Here is a 17,883-nt window from a genome sequence, read left to right on the forward strand (position 1 = left end):
GTTTATCTTCATTTGCCTGTGCAGGTATACAGTCTTACTTCATTAGCCTGTGCAGGTATACAGTCTTACTTCATTAGCCTGTGCAGGTATACAGTCTTACTTCATTTGCCTGTGCAGGTACACAGTCTCACTTAATTTGCCTGTGCAGGTATACAGTCTCACTTCATTTGCCTGTGCAGGTATACAGTCTTACTTCATTAGCCTGTGCAGGTACAGCTACACTTCATTAGCCTGTGCAGGTATACAGCTAGACTTCTTTAGCCTGTGCAGGTATACAGTCTCACTTCATTAGCCTGTGCAGGTATACAGCTACACTTCATTAGCCTGTGCAGGTACACAGTCTCACTTCATTTGCCTGTACAGGTACAGCTACACTTCATTAGCCTGTGCAGGTACACCGTCTCACTTCATTTGCCTGTGCAGGTACATCTACACTCCATTAGCCTGTGCAGGTATACAGCCTCACTTCATTAGCCTGTGCAGGTATACAGCTAGACTTCATTAGCCTGTGCAGGTACACAGTCTCACTTCATTTGCCTGTGCAGGTACAGCTACACTTCATTAGCCTGTGCAGGTACACAGTCTTACTTCATTAACCTGTGCAGGTATACAGTCTTACTTCATTAGCCTGTGCAGGTATACATTCTTACTTCATTAGCCTGTGCAGGTACACAGTCTCACTTCATTTGCCTGTGCAGGTACACAGTCTCACTTCATTAGCCTGTGCAGGTATACATTCTTACTTCATTAGCCTGTGCAGGTACAAAGTCTCACTTCATTTGCCTGTGCAGGTACACAGTCTCACTTCATTTGCCTGTGCAGCCAGGTACACAGTCTCACTTCATTTGCCTGTGCAGGTACACAGTCTCACTTCATTTGCCTGTGCAGGTACACAGTCTCACTTCATTAGCCTGTGCAGGTATACATTCTTACTTCATTAGCCTGTGCAGGTATACAGTCTTACTTCATTATCCTCAGAAGCCTCATTAGCCTGTGCAGGTACACAGTCTCACTTCATTTGCCTGTGCAGGTACAGCTACACTTCATTAGCCTGTGCAGGTACACAGTCTTACTTCATTAACCTGTGCAGGTATACAGCCTCACTTCATTAGCCTGTGCAGGTATACATTCTTACTTCATTAGCCTGTGCAGGTACACAGTCTCACTTCATTTGCCTGTGCAGGTACACAGTCTCACTTCATTAGCCTGTGCAGGTATACATTCTTACTTTATTAGCCTGTGCAGGTACACAGTCTCACTTCATTAGCCTGTGCAGGTATACATTCTTACTTCATTAGCCTGTGCAGGTACACAGTCTCACTTCATTTGCCTGTGCAGGTACACAGTCTCACTTCATTTGCCTGTGCAGCCAGGTACACAGTCTCACTTCATATGCCTGTGCAGGTACACAGTCTCACTTCATTTGCCTATGCAGGTACACAGTCTCACTTCATTAGCCTGTGCAGGTATACATTCTTACTTCATTAGCCTGTGCAGGTATACAGCCTCACTTCATTAGCCTGTGCAGGTATACAGTCTTACTTTATTATCCTCAGAAGCCTCATTAGCCTGTGCAGGTATATAGCTACATATCATCAGCCTGTGCATGTATACAGGTACCCTTCATTAGCCTGTTCAGGTATTAGCCTTTGCGGGTATAGAACCTCACCTCATTGGCCTACTCAAGTTGAAATCCACACCTTATTAGCCTGTGCATATTATTAGAAACTGCACATAAGCTATGCAGGTATACTCCATTAACTTATTAGCCAAAGCAGGTATACTGTATCACCTCATTAGCAGTTACACAGCATCACCCAGACCGGCAGTTATTTACCATCAAAACAAAAGCTAGTTATTGTACAAATACACCAGACCATACACATTCAGCTGTACAGATTCAGATATCTATACTGGTTAGCTATATAGTTCTACAAACAATGCCATTAGACAGCATAAACCAGCATTACTACTTTCTTAACTTTAATAGTTTCACATCCCTGATTTTCCAGAATCTTACCTAGTTCACAATTTTGGCCACTGTATCCCTGCGGACAGTCACACAGGAAATGTGATACACGGTCCTTGCAGGCAGCTCCATTCCGGCAAGGCTGGGATGCACATTCGTCAATTTCTAGAGTCACCAAAATCAGCAATAAGAGTTATTTTTTTAGATTTTACGTAGATGTTAAATAACCCCATCCAATATTGCCAAGTCCATGTATTAATCTTCATGATCTTACCCTCACACTCTGGTGGTTCACTCCACATGCCATCCTCACTGCATACACGGCTGTTATTTGGGGTGCTGAGAACATAGCCCTCATTACAATGATAGTCTGCTCGTCCGCCTGGCCAAGTGGAAGTTACAACCATCCAAGCATATTTCACTTGTTCTGGGGCTCCACAGTCCAGCAGTGCTTAATAACAAATTGATAAATAAAATAAAGGTGTTATTAATTTCAACTACGTAACCAAACACGTCACCTTATGCACAGGATCAGCACAGTGCTCTTATTGCACAGTATGTAACATATTTTTTCCTCAAAAATAGAACTCTACTTCCTAACCTTTTTGTTAAAGCATGGATCCCTTACGCAAAACATATAAGAGGCAGATTAGACTTGTTTATTATCCGCAGAAGCAAAATACATTTCCTATTTTTAAATGAACTAATAAGTGCGCACACATGGTTTACAAGGAACCACTAACACCCTAAGCCTTTTTTGGAAGTCATTAATGCTGAATGAAATGCAAGTGTGCATGAATACATTACAAGTATCTGTTTAATCTATAACAGGACTGACTGCCCAGTCTCAGACCATCAGGTGCCTTTTATCTACTAAATCCTTTACCTTTATTTTTGGTTGTACCACTGAGCTATATTACAGCATTTGTCCTGGAACTGCATACTATCCCATACACACACTCATTCACTGTTGAAATCTTTTAGATCTCTGTATTCAAAATAATTTTTTGTAGCACAATTAAAAAAAACAAGATGTATTATAATCTAAAAATATTTTTAGTTTAAATCTTACCTAAAAACACCAGTCAATATCTGAAGCCACTTCAGGTATTTTCCATAATGTTTAGTAAAACTTGGCATACAAAACAATTACACTGACCAAATACTGTCAAGTAGGTTACTTACCGTACTACCCAAACTTTCTTTTAATGGACTTGCATCACTGCAGTTTATATCTGACTTTCAGCAGAGGCCATAGCAAACTCATAAGCTGAGCGCCGTTTTGATCTAAATACATATAACTTGTCCTAGACTTACCCTTTTCACAATGACGACCAGAATAATGAGGCGGACAGTCACACTTGTATTTCCCAAGGTAATGAAAACATGTGCCTCCATTGTGACATGGACCTGATGAGCAAGGCCCTCTCATGCCTGGATTGAGGGATAAAAATAATGGTTGGGTAAGGATTTCTTTACAAGTTTGAGCTAATATACTAAATGTGTTCCTTCTCTGGGAGTCTTCAGTTCCTCCCACCTTTCTATTCTATTTTCTTTGTTTTTATCGTATGTCTTTCCTTCTCACCTGTCTCACAGTGTTTCCCAGTGAATGGATATGGACAAACACAGTGGTATTCATCCCAGGATTCTTTGCAAGTTCCTCCATTCCGACAAGGATACAGACTGCACAGAGCCGGCTTTACTGAGAGAGAAAGATATATCAAGCAAGAAGTGTAGAAGAAACATGGAAAGGAAATAAATGAGGAGGGGCAAGTCTAAGCCAAACAGTATACTGCCATCAAAGAGCTCAGGCTTGTCTAGTCTAAGGCCAAACCGCTCCTGCATTTTATCTAATTAAACTGAATACTATTTGTATTTAAAATAGGGATGAACTTTTCACTATTTTTATATTACAGTAGCAACATTTCAAGAAGCAACCAAAATAAGGTGAAACAGATGTAGTAAAAACAAAATGAGATGATTCTATGGGGCCTATTTAACAAAGGTCTGTCGGACCTGATCTGACAGTGCGGATCAGGTCCGACAGACCTCGCTGAATGCGGAGAGCAATACGCCCTCTGTATTCAGCATTGCACCAGCAGCTCTTGTGAACTGCTGGTGCAACGCCACCTCCTGCAGATTTGCGGCCAATCGGACAGGTTATGGAGCAGCAGTCTTTAGACCGCTGCTTCATAACTGGTGTTTCTGGCGAGCCTGCAGGCTCGCCAGAAACACGGGCCCTCAAGCTCCATCCGGAGCTTGATAAATGGGCCCCTATATATACTTCTGAATTTGTGCCATAACTCAGTTATGTCACTGTACACCACCAGTTATATACAGGGACTTGTGTTAAAGAGTCATCATTTATGAGGCCAAAGCTAGCTAGATAGACATGCAATATCCTGTCAAGGACACCACAATATTGGGCACCTTTCTGGTACAATCCAATGAATACAGAGTAGAACAGGTGAGTGGTGGTGGAACGAGAGAGTAGCAGGCTAGAAAGTTCAGTGTGGTCATCTAGTGCTACAAGGTAATGGAAGAAAGACAGTAAGTGCTCTACATTTGTGGAAGACCAGTAGAAGACAAGGAGCTCGATAAGCAAAAGCGAGATTATCTAAGGCATCTTTTCAATACTGTATGGTCCCTGAAACAAATTTAGAAAGGCATAATTTAGCTTGAGAACTGTGTTTCTCATTATGCAGGGTCATGGATGTGAAAGAGAGGCACATACATTGCAATAAAATGCTCCCTAAAGATTTTTGCATGATTTTTCTCAATGCTGGCAAATTTAAATTGTGGGATTGTGGTTTGAGGTTACACATATTACAATGCAGACAGTATAAAACATCAGTACATCCAGATTGGGACAAAATAACAGAGCATATCAGGGAGGTCAACCAAACTTTGTAAAGTGGAAATAACAACAGAATGTATCATAAGCAGGGGTGATAATCTGACCTCCACAGGGTGTGTCTCTGAGGCATTAGGCAATGGTTCCTACCAATAGTAGCTTATCTGAGGGGGGTGTAAACTTGTGCATCTTCCATAGGGTGGTGTTCCTACAAATAGCAGCTGGCTTAGGAGTGGTATCAATGCATGTGATCTCCCCAATAATCACAAAAGTTGCCCGGAGTATCATCTGGGAAACTAAACAAGCATTAAGAGCAGGTTGGACATTTATATTTGGCTCTGCACTTAGTGGATGATCTAAATCAGGGTTTGCTTTGTCCCTTTCCATGGTTAAATAAAATAATACAAGTAGAACGAGATGACAAAAAGTTAAAAAGCCTAAGATCATGACACCTAAATGAAAAGTTCAAGCAAGAGTGCTAAAAATGAGTGATAGCAAAAAAAAAATATTCAATTCTAATGATGAAATTAGAGGAGGTAGGTTTGATCTGAGTGCTGTAGAAAAACTATCTGGATGACATCAATAAATCAGGAACAGACTGTTTGTCAGTGGAAAACTTTGGTATATGCAGAGAAATAAACTTTCCCAATTCCAACAGAAAACATTGCTCTACAAATGATAAATTCAAGATCCATTCAGCATTAAATAACCTGCTATCTGCTACTTTTTATACCACTAGGAAACAGAAGTTAGACATGGTTATGGGAGCACACAAGTGATAGTGCACCTCCCGTCCCTGCTTGCCCCTACTTTTCCACCCATAACTCCCTACAATAGAAATTAATAGGCGGAGCAGACACCTTTTAATACCATGCCATGTATGCTTCACATTTGCATTGCTCCTTACCTTAAACTAGTCATTTTTTCTGATTCTAGTAACGTGTATCACGCTTCTATTTTCATTATCTTCTCATATTTGTTTATTTGTTGTTTCTGTGTTAAAATGTCAATTTCTTTTTGTTTTTGTCAGCCTGGGTGCAAATATCCCCTTTACAAGATATATAGAGGCCAATTTATTAAAGGTCTTGCGGACCTGATCCAACACTGAGGATCAGGGCCGCAAGACCTCGCTGAATGCAGAGAGCAATACGCCGCCCCCTGCAGACTCGCGGCCAATGGGCCGCCAGCAGGGGGGTGTCAATCAACCCGATCGTACTCGATTGGGTTGAATTCCAGCGATTCCTGTCTGCCTCATCAGAGCAGGCGGACAGGGTTATGGAGCAGCGGTCTTTAGACCGCTGCTTCATAACTGCTGTTTCTGGCGAGTCTGAAGACTCACCAGAAACACGACCCTTCAAGCTCCATTCGGAGCTTGATAGAAAGGCCTCAAAAGTTTTGATGTTCACTGAGTTTTACATAACTGTCTAATGCAACAGATAAATGTTTGGCCTTAAATCTTTTGATGAGAAATGTATGGATTGGTTAGAGTTGTGGACGGCTCCTCTAGATTTACAAGTTTTACATGGACTGGGACCTTGATGTGGTTTATAACAACTTAGATTACAATGTCAGTTTTTTTATCATTTGTCTGTCTTAGTTTTATCATTGTTAACCAGTGCCAAGTGATCTCCGTTTCTTTGTTTTTCCTATTGCAGTAAAGTAAATATATAAATGCCTATGTAGAAGACAGAAACGCCACTTAGTATGTGGATTGGGGCTCATATGTGTAGAAAAATTGTAGGGTGTTAGAATAAAGATGAACTATTTTTGTATTCAATAAGCTAAGTAATAGTAAATGCTAACAATGAGTATGCATGTGATGACCTTAGTTAAAATGAAGCATTCTCTTTACCAGAGAGGGAATCTCCATAGATTTCCTGATAGGTTGGTCCCAACACACTGTGGAAACTAAAGGGACAGTCAACACCAGAATTCTTGTTGTTTTAAAAGATAGATAATCCCTTAAAGGGACAGTCAAGTCCAAAAAAAAACTTTCATGATTTAAATAGGGAATGTAATTTTAAACAACTTTCCAATTTACTTTAATCACCAATTTTGCTTTGTTCTCTTCGTATTCTTAGTTGAAAGCTAATTCTAGGAGGTTCATATGCTAATTTCTTAGACATTGAAGACTGCCTCTAATCTGAAAGCATTTTGACCACTAGAGGGCATTAGTTCATGTGTTTCATATAGATAACACTGAGCTCATGCACGTGAAGTTACCCTGGAGCCAGCACTGATTGGCTAAAATGCATGTCTGTCAAAAGAACTGAAATAAGGGGGCAGTCTGCAAAGGCTTAGATACAAGGTAATCCCAGAGGTAAAAAGTGTATTTCTATAACAGTGTTGGTTATGCAAAACTGAGGAATGGGTAATAAAGGGATTATCTTTCTTTTTAAACAACAAAAATTCTGGTGTTGATTGTCCCTTTAATTACCCATTCCCCAGTTTTGCATAACCAACAGTTATAATAATACACATTTTACCTCTGTAATTACCTTGTATCTAGTCCTCTGCAGACTGCCCCCTTATTTAAGTTCTTTTGACAGACTTGCATTTTAGCCAATCAGTGCTCACTCCACGGTAAATTCACATGCATGAGCTCAATGTTATTTGAATGAAACACATGTACTAATGCCCTCTAGTGGTGAAAACTGTCAAAATGCATTTAGATTAGAGGCGGCCTTCAAGGTCTAAGGAATTAGCATATGAACCTCCTAGATTTAGCTTTCAACTAAGAATACCAAGAGAACAAAGCAAAATTGGTAATAAAAGTAAATTGGAAAGTTGTTTAAAATTTCATGCCCTATTTTAATCATGAAAGTTTTTTGGACTTGACTGTCCCTTTAATGTAATATAACTCTGTACCTAGCATGACTGTTGCAGTCCAGGAGCAAAGGTTAGCTGTGCTCAGGGTTTCTAGACACTAAGGCCTAGATTTAGAGTTTGGCGTCAGCATTCAAAAGCTGCGTTAAGGGGTCCTAAAGCTGCTTTTTACCGCCCGCTGGTATTTAGAGTCAGGCAGGAAAGGGTCTACCGCTCACTTTCTTTCCGCGACTCCAGGCTACCGCAGATCCCCTTATGCGTATCCTATCTTTTCAATGGGATTTGCCTAACGCTGGTATTTGGAGTCTTGGAAGAAGTGAGCGGTAGAGCCTCTACCGACAAGACTCCTACCGCCAAAAAAAGTCAGTAGTTAAGAGCTTTATGGGCTAACGCCGGAACATAAAGCTCTTAACTACTGTGCTATAAAGTACACTAACACCCATAAACTACCTATGTACCCCTAAACCGAGGCCCCCCCACATCGCAAACTATCTAATAAAAATTTTGAACCCCTAATCTGCCGACCGGACACCGCCGCCACCTACATTATAGCTATGAACCCCTAATCTGCTGCCCCTAACATCGCCGACACCTACATTATATTTATTAACCCCTAATCTGCCCCCCCCCAACGTCGCCGCTACCTAACTACAATTATTAACCCCTAATCTGCCGACCGGACATGGCCGCTACTATAATAAAGTTATTAACCCCTAAACCTAAATCTAACCCTAACACCCCCCTAACATAAATATAATTTAAATAAAACGAAATAATATTCCTATAATTAAATAAATTAATCCTATTTAAAACTAAATACTTACCTAGAAAATAAACCCTAATATAGCTACAATATAACTAATAATTACATTGTATCTATTTTAGGATTTATATTTATTTTACAGGCAACTTTGTATTTATTTTAACTAGGTACAATAGCTATTAAATAGTTAATAACTATTTAATAGCTACCTAGTTAAAATAATTACAAAATTACCTGTGAAATAAATCCTAACCTAAGTTACAATTAAACCTAACACTACACTATCATTAAATTAATTAAATAAATTAACTACAATTACCTACAATTAAATTTAATTAAATAAACTAAACTATAGTACAAAAACAAACAAACACTAAATTACAGAAAATAAAAAAATATTACAAGAAGTTTAAACTAATTACACCTAATCTAAGCCCCCTAATAAAATAAAAAAGCCCCCCAAAATAATAAAATGCCCTACCCTATTCTAAATTACAGCCAATCATATTGAGCTTGCATTCTATTGGCTGATTGGAACAGCGGCGATGTGGGGGGGGGGCAGATTATGGGGTAATAAATATAATATAGGTGTCGGCGATGTTAGGGACAGCAGATTAGGGGTTCATAGGGATAATGTAGGTTGCGGCGGTGTCCGGAGCGGCAGATAAGGGGTTAATAATAAAATGCAGGTGTCAGCGATAGCGGGGGCGGCAGATTAGAGGTTAATAAGTGTAAGGTTAGGGGTGTTTAGACTCGGGGTTCATGTTAGGTGTAGACTTAGAGAGTGTTTCCCCATAGGAAACAATGGGGCTGCGTTTTGAGCTGGACGCTGCTTTTTTGCAGGTGTTAGGTTTTTTTCAGCCAGCTCAGCCCCATTGTTTCCTATAGGGATATTGTGCCCAAGCACGTTTTTCCACCTTACCGCTACCGTAGGCAACGCTGGTATTGAGGGTTGAAGTGGAGCTAAATTACGCTCCCTTTTCTGAGGCTAACGCAGCCATTCAGACAACTCTAAATACCAGCGTTGTCTTAAGGGAGCGCTGGGAAAAAAAGCAGCGTTAGCACCGCGGGTCTTTACCGACAAAACTCTAAATCTAGGCGTATGAGACCATTGTAAATAGAGGCACTAAATTGAGAAAGGTCAAATATCTAATGTTTTTAAAGTATGATAATCCATAGGAAACAATATTACAGAGGCAACTCTTTCCAAGAAAACACCTCTACAAACTTTAGGATACACAAGTGGCTGGGAGAAGGCGGCTTACAATACAAATATTGTTTCTGCTTGTCTCTAAGCAGTGGCTTCACATTAACCCATTAGTCTTGTATCATCGGTGAGTCATGTGCTGTCATGATAAAAATAACTATTTTTTTGTTCACAAGAAGAAAATATGTTTCTTATTAGCTTATTGAATACAATAATAGTTCACCACACTGACCTTTCTAGCCTGCTACTCTCTTGTTCCATGACCACTCACCTTGATTGTACCAGAAAGGTGCCCAATACTGTGGTGTCCTTGACAGGATATTGCATGTCTATGTAGCTAGCTCTGGCCTCATTATAAATGATGACTCTTTAACACAAGTTCCTGTATATAACTGGTAGCGTACAGTGATATAACTGAGTTATGGCACAAATTGACTGGAGGATTAACAAAAATAATGAACCAATGGCAGCCCATAGCTAGTTATTAAAGGGACTTGAAACCCAACAGTTGTCTTTCATGATTCAGACAGAGCATACCATTTTAAGCAACGTTTTAGTTTACTTCTATTATTAATTTTGCTTCATTCTCTTGGTATTCTTTATTGAAGATGCAGCAATGGACTACTGGCAGCTAGCTGAATACATTGGTTAACCAATGACAAGAGGCATATATGTGCAGCCACCAATCATCAGCTAGCTCTCAGCTCCTGAACCTACCTAGGTATCCTTTTCAATAAAAAATGCCAAAAGAACAAAGCAGATAAGACAATACAAGTAAATAGGAAACCTTTTTAAAATTGTATGCTGTATCTGAATCAAGAAAGATTTTTTTTGTTTTTTATGTCCCTTTAAATTGCATGCCATTCTGACTCCATAGACATAACTACTTGGCTTAAGCATTCTGGAAAGCAAAACTTATTACTAGGATCAAGAAGCTCTACTTCATAGTTCTTATCCAGAATACAGACCTTCTCCTACTTTACTACTCTCTAAATATTACTTTATACAGAGAGGTTACTAACAGAAACCCTAATAAAACAATGTGATATACCAGTATTCCAGGTAAATGTAAATCATACATTACGCTCTCACCTTTCTCACAAAGTTTCCCACTAAAGCCACGGGGACATGCACAAGAATATGTGTCCTCCTGGGCTTCACATCGTCCACCATTTAGACATGGGTCTGAGTCACAGGGTGAAGGCATTGCTGAAGAGAAAGGCAACAAACAAAATGCTAAGTGTCAGAAATCTCCCTAGTAAAAGTGTACTAAAAAAACATATTGTGGACACGTGCATTGCAATGTTTCAAGAAAACTAGTAGAATTATTCTTAGTAGGACCCTGGTATACATTCATTTGTACTTTGTTGTTTTTTTCTCTTTAAAAACTGTAACGTTTAGAAACTACAAAATAATTTTACCCATAATATTTTATACAGATTACTTGTTAAACTACTTAACACTTACATGCCAGAGCTTTAGATGGCTTGGGAAAATCTTCCTTAAAGGGCCATGATACCCAAATGTTGAAACACTTGAAAGTGATGCAGCATAGCTGTAAAAAGCTGACTAGAAAATATCACCTGAACATCTCTATGTAAAAAAGAAAGATATTTTACCTCAAAATGTCCTAAGTATTCACATCCTATTGTGAAGGACTTTAAGCAGCAAATTAGTATGTCTTTCCCGGGACAGGCAAGGGAGTGAGCCTCATGCACACTCATCTTATTTCCCTATTTCCTACTTTGAAATCTCATGAGAGTTAAGTGAAATCTCATGAGATCACAGTAAAAGAGCACTGTTGATGCTGATTGGCCGCAGTTCATTTCTTCATTTTTTTATTATTTTTTTTACCTGCAGCTGGACAGTAGCTGAATTATAACTTTATACACAGCACTTACTCTGGTGAGCTGAGAAAGTTGTGGGGTAAAATATCTTTCTTTTTTACATAGAGATTCTCAGGTGATATTTTCTTGTCAGCTTTTTACAGTTATACTGCATCATTTTCAAGTTATTTAACATATGAGTATTTTGTCCCTTTAACTATTTTTATAGGATTATAACCCCTACCTTTTTAAATCTCTACTTATTATTCCATATCACATACCAAGTAGTTTAAGGTGTAAATTATTCAAGCAATTCTACATAAGAAAATGATAACACACAAACATATTGTTGTTTTATAAGTATTGCAGCAGTCACTAAATATTCTTAAATGTATTGCAGCAGTCACTGAGGGACTGTCTTATCAGTCCAGCAGTAGTTGTGTTAACTAACAGCTCTAGATATAACAGTCATTAGTGAGGTTTTGCTTAATGTGCATGAAAAAACCTCTATTAAGCTTTGTTTTTGATCCAACAACCGTGTTAATTTCTAAGCACACCAGGGGGCATATTTATCAAGCTCTGTATGGAAACACAGGCTCACCATAACTTGTCCGCCTGCTCTGAGGTGGCGGACAGACATCTACGGAAATCAACCCGATCGAATACCATCGGGTTGATTGACACCCTGCAAATCTGCAGGGGGCGGTATTGCAATGATAAATGCCGAGAGCTTATGCTGTAGGCATTTATCGATGTGCAGCGGACATGATCCGCAATATTGGATCATGTCCGCTCACACAATGATAATTCTGCCCCCAGGTGTCAAAGTCATTAGTAGGTTAATGCAGCACAATATTTAGCATAGTATTAAGGTCGGCTCTACCCCTTCAGCATATAGTAACAGCGTCATCAGCGGAGAATGGTGAGATTTAAAACTTACGACCTCTGATCCCTTGTCCACAAGACGACCGCCAGACAAAAGCATAGGCCTCTAATTTTGAGGATTAGGGACTAGCATCCCCACTTCAAAGGTTATCGACTGCCGTTTCGCCCCTCCCCTTTGTCAGATGTGAGTTTTTCCCCAGATATATATATATATGTGTTTACAATAAAAAATACATTATTCTGTATGTGAACAACATTGGAATGTGAAATATGAATAACTCCTGTCTGGTTAGCGCATGAGCGATAGGTGTTAGATTTTTCTTTTGCTGTTAGGCACATTATATAATTATGCATTTTGCTACAATAAGCATACAATTATTTACTTATTAATAGCGGGGCTTGCATATTCTTTTTAGTGTTCAGTACTAGATACTCAGATGTCTGAACTAAAATAGGGTGATTTAATTATATATTAGCTGCTAAGAATATGGGAGACATTGTTAAAAATGTGACTTAAAGGGAGAGCAGTGTACAACGGTATTGACTCAAATTTGTAATATATCTATGGGGGGGTATAACTAAACTTAACTGGGCACCAGGGCAAAGGCTTCATTGGGGCCTCCCATTTCAACAGTGCCACGAGAGGGGCAAAAGAAGCTGTGTTTCTGTGATCGGTGTGCACTATAAGATATGCACTTGCTTAGCTTTCCTGTACACATTTTGTACATGAGTAAGGGATTGTCTCCTGAAACGTCGCCTGTTCTTTTGTTTATTTAACATTGGAACAAATACCTTTTGCTGCCACCTGCTTGCCTGTTTTCATGATTGACTGGGGCCTACTGGCAGTGGCCCTGAGGTGACATGCAACTTTCCCAGAGTGATGGAATTCTTATATTATATCACATTTTGTGGCAGGTTTTTGTACAACCAAACTGTGACAGCCATCTTGGAAACCCTGCCATCATATATATAAAGGCAAATCCATAAACATTCCCTACACTGTCATCCCTGGCATTTCCACACTTTATTAAAGGGATATGAAACACAATTTAGTTCATGATTCAGATAGATTACGTGATTTTAAACAACTATTATCACATTTTATTCATTCTCTTTGTATCTTTTGTTGAAAATCAGGGGACATATGCTCAAGAGTTGACCCATTTCTGGAGCACTTTATGACAGCAGTTTTGCAAGAATGTTTGCAAGAGCACTACATAGCAGCACTACAGATGCCTACCTAGGTATCTCTTTAACACAGAATATCAAGGGAACAAAGCAAATTTGATAATAGAAGTAAAACATAATTTATGCTTACCTGATAAATTCCTTTCTCCTGTAGTGTAGTCAGTCCACGGGTCATCCATTACTTATGGAATATATCTCTTCCTAACAGGAAACTGCAAGAGAATTACCCAGCAGAGCTGCTATATAGTTCCTCCCCTCACATATCATACTCAGTCATTCGACCAAAGCAGACGAGAAAGGAGGAACCATAGGGTACAGTGGTGACTGGAGTTTAATTAAAATTTAGACCTTCCGTAAAAACAGGGCGGGCCGTGGACTGACTACACTACAGGAGAAAGGAATTTATCAGGTAAGCATAAATTATGTTTTCTCCTGTTAAGTGTAGTCAGTCCACGGGTCATCCATTACTTATGGAATACCAATACCAAAGCTAAAGTACACGGATGAAGGGAGGGACAAGGCAGGAACATTAAACAGAAGGAACCACTGCCTGAAGTACCTTTCTCCCAAAAATAGCCTCCGACGAAGCAAAAGTGTCAAATTTGTAAAATTTTGAAAAAGTGTGAAGCGAAGACCAAGTTGCAGCCTTACAAATCTGTTCAACAGAGGCCTCATTTTTAAAGGCCCAGGTGGAAGCCACAGCTCTAGTAGAATGAGCTGTAATCCTTTCAGGAGGCTGCTGTCCAGCAGTCTCATAGGCTAAGCGTATTATGCTACGAAGCCAAAAAGAGAGAGAGGTAGCCGAAGCCTTTTGACCTCTCCTCTGTCCAGAGTAAACGACAAACAGGGAAGAAGTTTGACGAAAATCCTTAGTTGCCTGCAAATAGAATTTCAGGGCACGGACTACGTCCAGATTATGCAAAAGTCGTTCCTTCTTTGAAGAAGGGTTAGGACACAGAGATGGAACAACAATCTCTTGATTGATATTCCTGTTAGTAACTACCTTAGGTAAGAACCCAGGTTTAGTACGCAGGACTACCTTGTCTGAATGAAAAACAGAATTTATGTTTACCTGATAAATTACTTTCTCCAACGGTGTGTCCGGTCCACGGCGTCATCCTTACTTGTGGGATATTCTCTTCCCCAACAGGAAATGGCAAAGAGCCCAGCAAAGCTGGTCACATGATCCCTCCTAGGCTCCGCCTTCCCCAGTCATTCGACCGACGTAAAGGAGGAATATTTGCATAGGAGAAACCATATGATACCGTGGTGACTGTAGTTAAAGAAAATAAATTATCAGACCTGATTAAAAAACCAGGGCGGGCCGTGGGCCCGACACACCCGTGGGGAAAGTAATTTATAAGGTAAACATAAATTCTGTTTTCTCCAACATTGGTGTGTCCGGTCCACGGCGTCATCCTTACTTGTGGGAACCAATACCAAAGCTTTAGGACACGGATGAAGGGAGGGAGCAAATCAGGTCACCTAGATGGAAGGCACCACGGCTTGCAAAACCTTTCTCCCAAAAATAGCCTCAGAAGAAGCAAAAGTATCAAACTTGTAAAATTTAGTAAAAGTGTGCAGTGAAGACCAAGTCGCTGCCTTACATATCTGATCAACAGAAGCCTCGTTCTTGAAGGCCCATGTGGAAGCCACAGCCCTAGTGGAATGAGCTGTGATTCTTTCAGGAGGCTGCCGTCCGGCAGTCTCGTAAGCCAATCTGATGATGCTTTTAATCCAAAAAGAGAGAGAGGTAGAAGTTGCTTTTTGACCTCTCCTTTTACCAGAATAAACGACAAACAAGGAAGATGTTTGTCTAAAATCCTTTGTAGCATCTAAATAGAATTTTAGAGCACGAACAACATCCAAATTGTGCAACAAACGTTCCTTCTTTGAAACTGGATTCGGACACAAAGAAGGCACGACTATCTCCTGGTTAATGTTTTTGTTAGAAACAACTTTCGGAAGAAAACCAGGTTTAGTACGCAAAACCACCTTATCTGCATGGAACACCAGATAAGGAGGAGAACACTGCAGAGCAGATAATTCTGAAACTCTTCTAGCAGAAGAAATTGCAACCAAAAACAAAACTTTCCAAGATAATAACTTAATATCAACGGAATGTAAGGGTTCAAACGGAAGCCCCTGAAGAACTGAAAGAACTAAATTGAGACTCCAAGGAGGAGTCAAAGGTTTGTAAACAGGCTTGATTCTAACCAGAGCCTGAACAAAGGCTTGAACATCTGGCACAGCTGCCAGCTTTTTGTGAAGTAACACAGACAAGGCAGAAATCTGTCCCTTCAAGGAACTTGCAGATAATCCTTTCTCCAAACCTTCTTGAAGAAAGGATAGAATCTTAGGAATTTTTACTTTGTCCCAAGGGAATCCTTTAGATTCACACCAACAGATATATTTTTTCCATATTTTGTGGTAAATTTTTCTAGTTACAGGCTTTCTGGCCTGAACAAGAGTATCAATGACAGAATCTGAGAACCCTCGCTTTGATAAGATCAAGCGTTCAATCTCCAAGCAGTCAGTTGGAGTGAGACCAGATTCGGATGTTCGAACGGACCTTGAACAAGAAGGTCTCGTCTCAAAGGTAGCTTCCATGGTGGAGCCGATGACATATTCACCAGGTCTGCATACCAAGTCCTGCGTGGCCACGCAGGAGCTATCAAGATCACCGATGCCCTCTCCTGATTGATCCTGGCTACCAGCCTGGGGATGAGAGGAAACGGCGGGAATACATAAGCTAGTTTGAAGGTCCAAGGTGCTACTAGTGCATCTACTAGAGTCGCCTTGGGATCCCTGGATCTGGACCCGTAGCAAGGAACCTTGAAGTTCTGACGAGAGGCCATCAGATCCATGTCTGGAATGCCCCACAATTGAGTAATTTGGGCAAAGATTTCCGGATGGAGTTCCCACTCCCCCGGATGAAATGTCTGACGACTCAGAAAATCCGCTTCCCAATTTTCCACTCCTGGGATGTGGATTGCAGACAAGTGGCAGGAGTGAGTCTCCGCCCATTGAATGATTTTGGTCACTTCTTCCATCGCCAGGGAACTCCTTGTTCCCCCCTGATGGTTGATGTACGCAACAGTCGTCATGTTGTCTGATTGAAACCGTATGAACTTGGCCTTTGCTAGCTGAGGCCAAGCCTTGAGAGCATTGAATATCGCTCTCAGTTCCAGAATATTTATCGGGAGAAGAGATTCTTCCCGAGACCAAAGACCCTGAGCTTTCAGGGGTCCCCAGACCGCGCCCCAGCCCACCAGACTGGCGTCGGTCGTGACAATGACCCACTCTGGTCTGCGGAAGCTCATCCCCTGTGACAGGTTGTCCAGGGACAGCCACCAACGGAGTGAATCTCTGGTCCTCTGATCTACTTGTATCGTCGGAGACAAGTCTGTATAGTCCCCATTCCACTGACTGAGCATGCACAGTTGTAATGGTCTTAGATGAATTCGCGCAAAAGGAACTATGTCCATTGCCGCTACCATCAAACCTATTACTTCCATGCACTGCGCTATGGAAGGAAGAGGAACAGAATGAAGTATTTGACAAGAGTTTAGAAGTTTTGATTTTCTGGCCTCTGTCAGAAAAATCCTCATTTCTAAGGAGTCTATTATTGTTCCCAAGAAGGGAACCCTTGTTGACGGAGATAGAGAACTTTTTGCTACGTTCACTTTCCACCCGTGAGATCTGAGAAAGGCCAGGACAATGTCCGTGTGAGCCTTTGCTTGAGGAAGGGACGACGCTTGAATCAGAATGTCGTCCAAGTAAGGTACTACTGCAATGCCCCTTGGTCTTAGCACCGCTAGAAGGGACCCTAGTACCTTTGTGAAAATTCTTGGAGCAGTGGCTAATCCGAACGGAAGTGCCACAAACTGGTAATGCTTGTCCAGGAATGCGAACCTTAGGAACCGATGATGTTCCTTGTGGATAGGAATATGTAGATACGCATCCTTTAAATCCACCGTGGTCATGAATTGACCTTCCTGGATGGAAGGAAGAATTGTTCGAATGGTTTCCATTTTGAACGATGGAACCTTGAGAAACTTGTTTAGGATCTTGAGATCTAAGATTGGTCTGAATGTTCCCTCTTTTTTGGGAACTACGAACAGATTGGAGTAGAACCCCATCCCTTGTTCTCCTAATGGAACAGGATGAATCACTCCCATTTTTAACAGGTCTTCTACACAATGTAAGAATGCCTGTTTTTTTATGTGGTCTGAAGACAATTGAGACCTGTGGAACCTCCCCCTTGGGGGAAGCCCCTTGAATTCCAGAAGATAACCTTGGGAGACTATTTCTAGTGCCCAAGGATCCAGAACATCTCTTGCCCAAGCCTGAGCGAAGAGAGAG

At 40.7% G+C, this 17,883-nt stretch overlaps 1 protein-coding gene across 1 annotated transcript in view; it reads right to left on the reverse strand.

Annotated features, from left to right (window-relative positions):
* The window catches only part of SNED1 (sushi, nidogen and EGF like domains 1), a 482,978-nt gene that overhangs the window by 87,676 nt on the left and 377,419 nt on the right, over positions 1-17,883 (reverse strand). Inside the window, exons 21-25 of the mRNA XM_053709904.1 lie at positions 10,712-10,828; positions 3,555-3,671; positions 3,287-3,403; positions 2,244-2,420; positions 2,021-2,134 (exon numbers count right to left, since the gene is read on the reverse strand). Coding sequence (XP_053565879.1) covers positions 2,021-2,134; positions 2,244-2,420; positions 3,287-3,403; positions 3,555-3,671; positions 10,712-10,828 — 642 coding nt within the window. The remainder of the gene's footprint in view (positions 1-2,020; positions 2,135-2,243; positions 2,421-3,286; positions 3,404-3,554; positions 3,672-10,711; positions 10,829-17,883) is intronic.

Source organism: Bombina bombina, chromosome 4, assembly GCF_027579735.1.
Source record: "Bombina bombina isolate aBomBom1 chromosome 4, aBomBom1.pri, whole genome shotgun sequence".
NCBI lineage: Eukaryota > Metazoa > Chordata > Amphibia > Anura > Bombinatoridae > Bombina > Bombina bombina.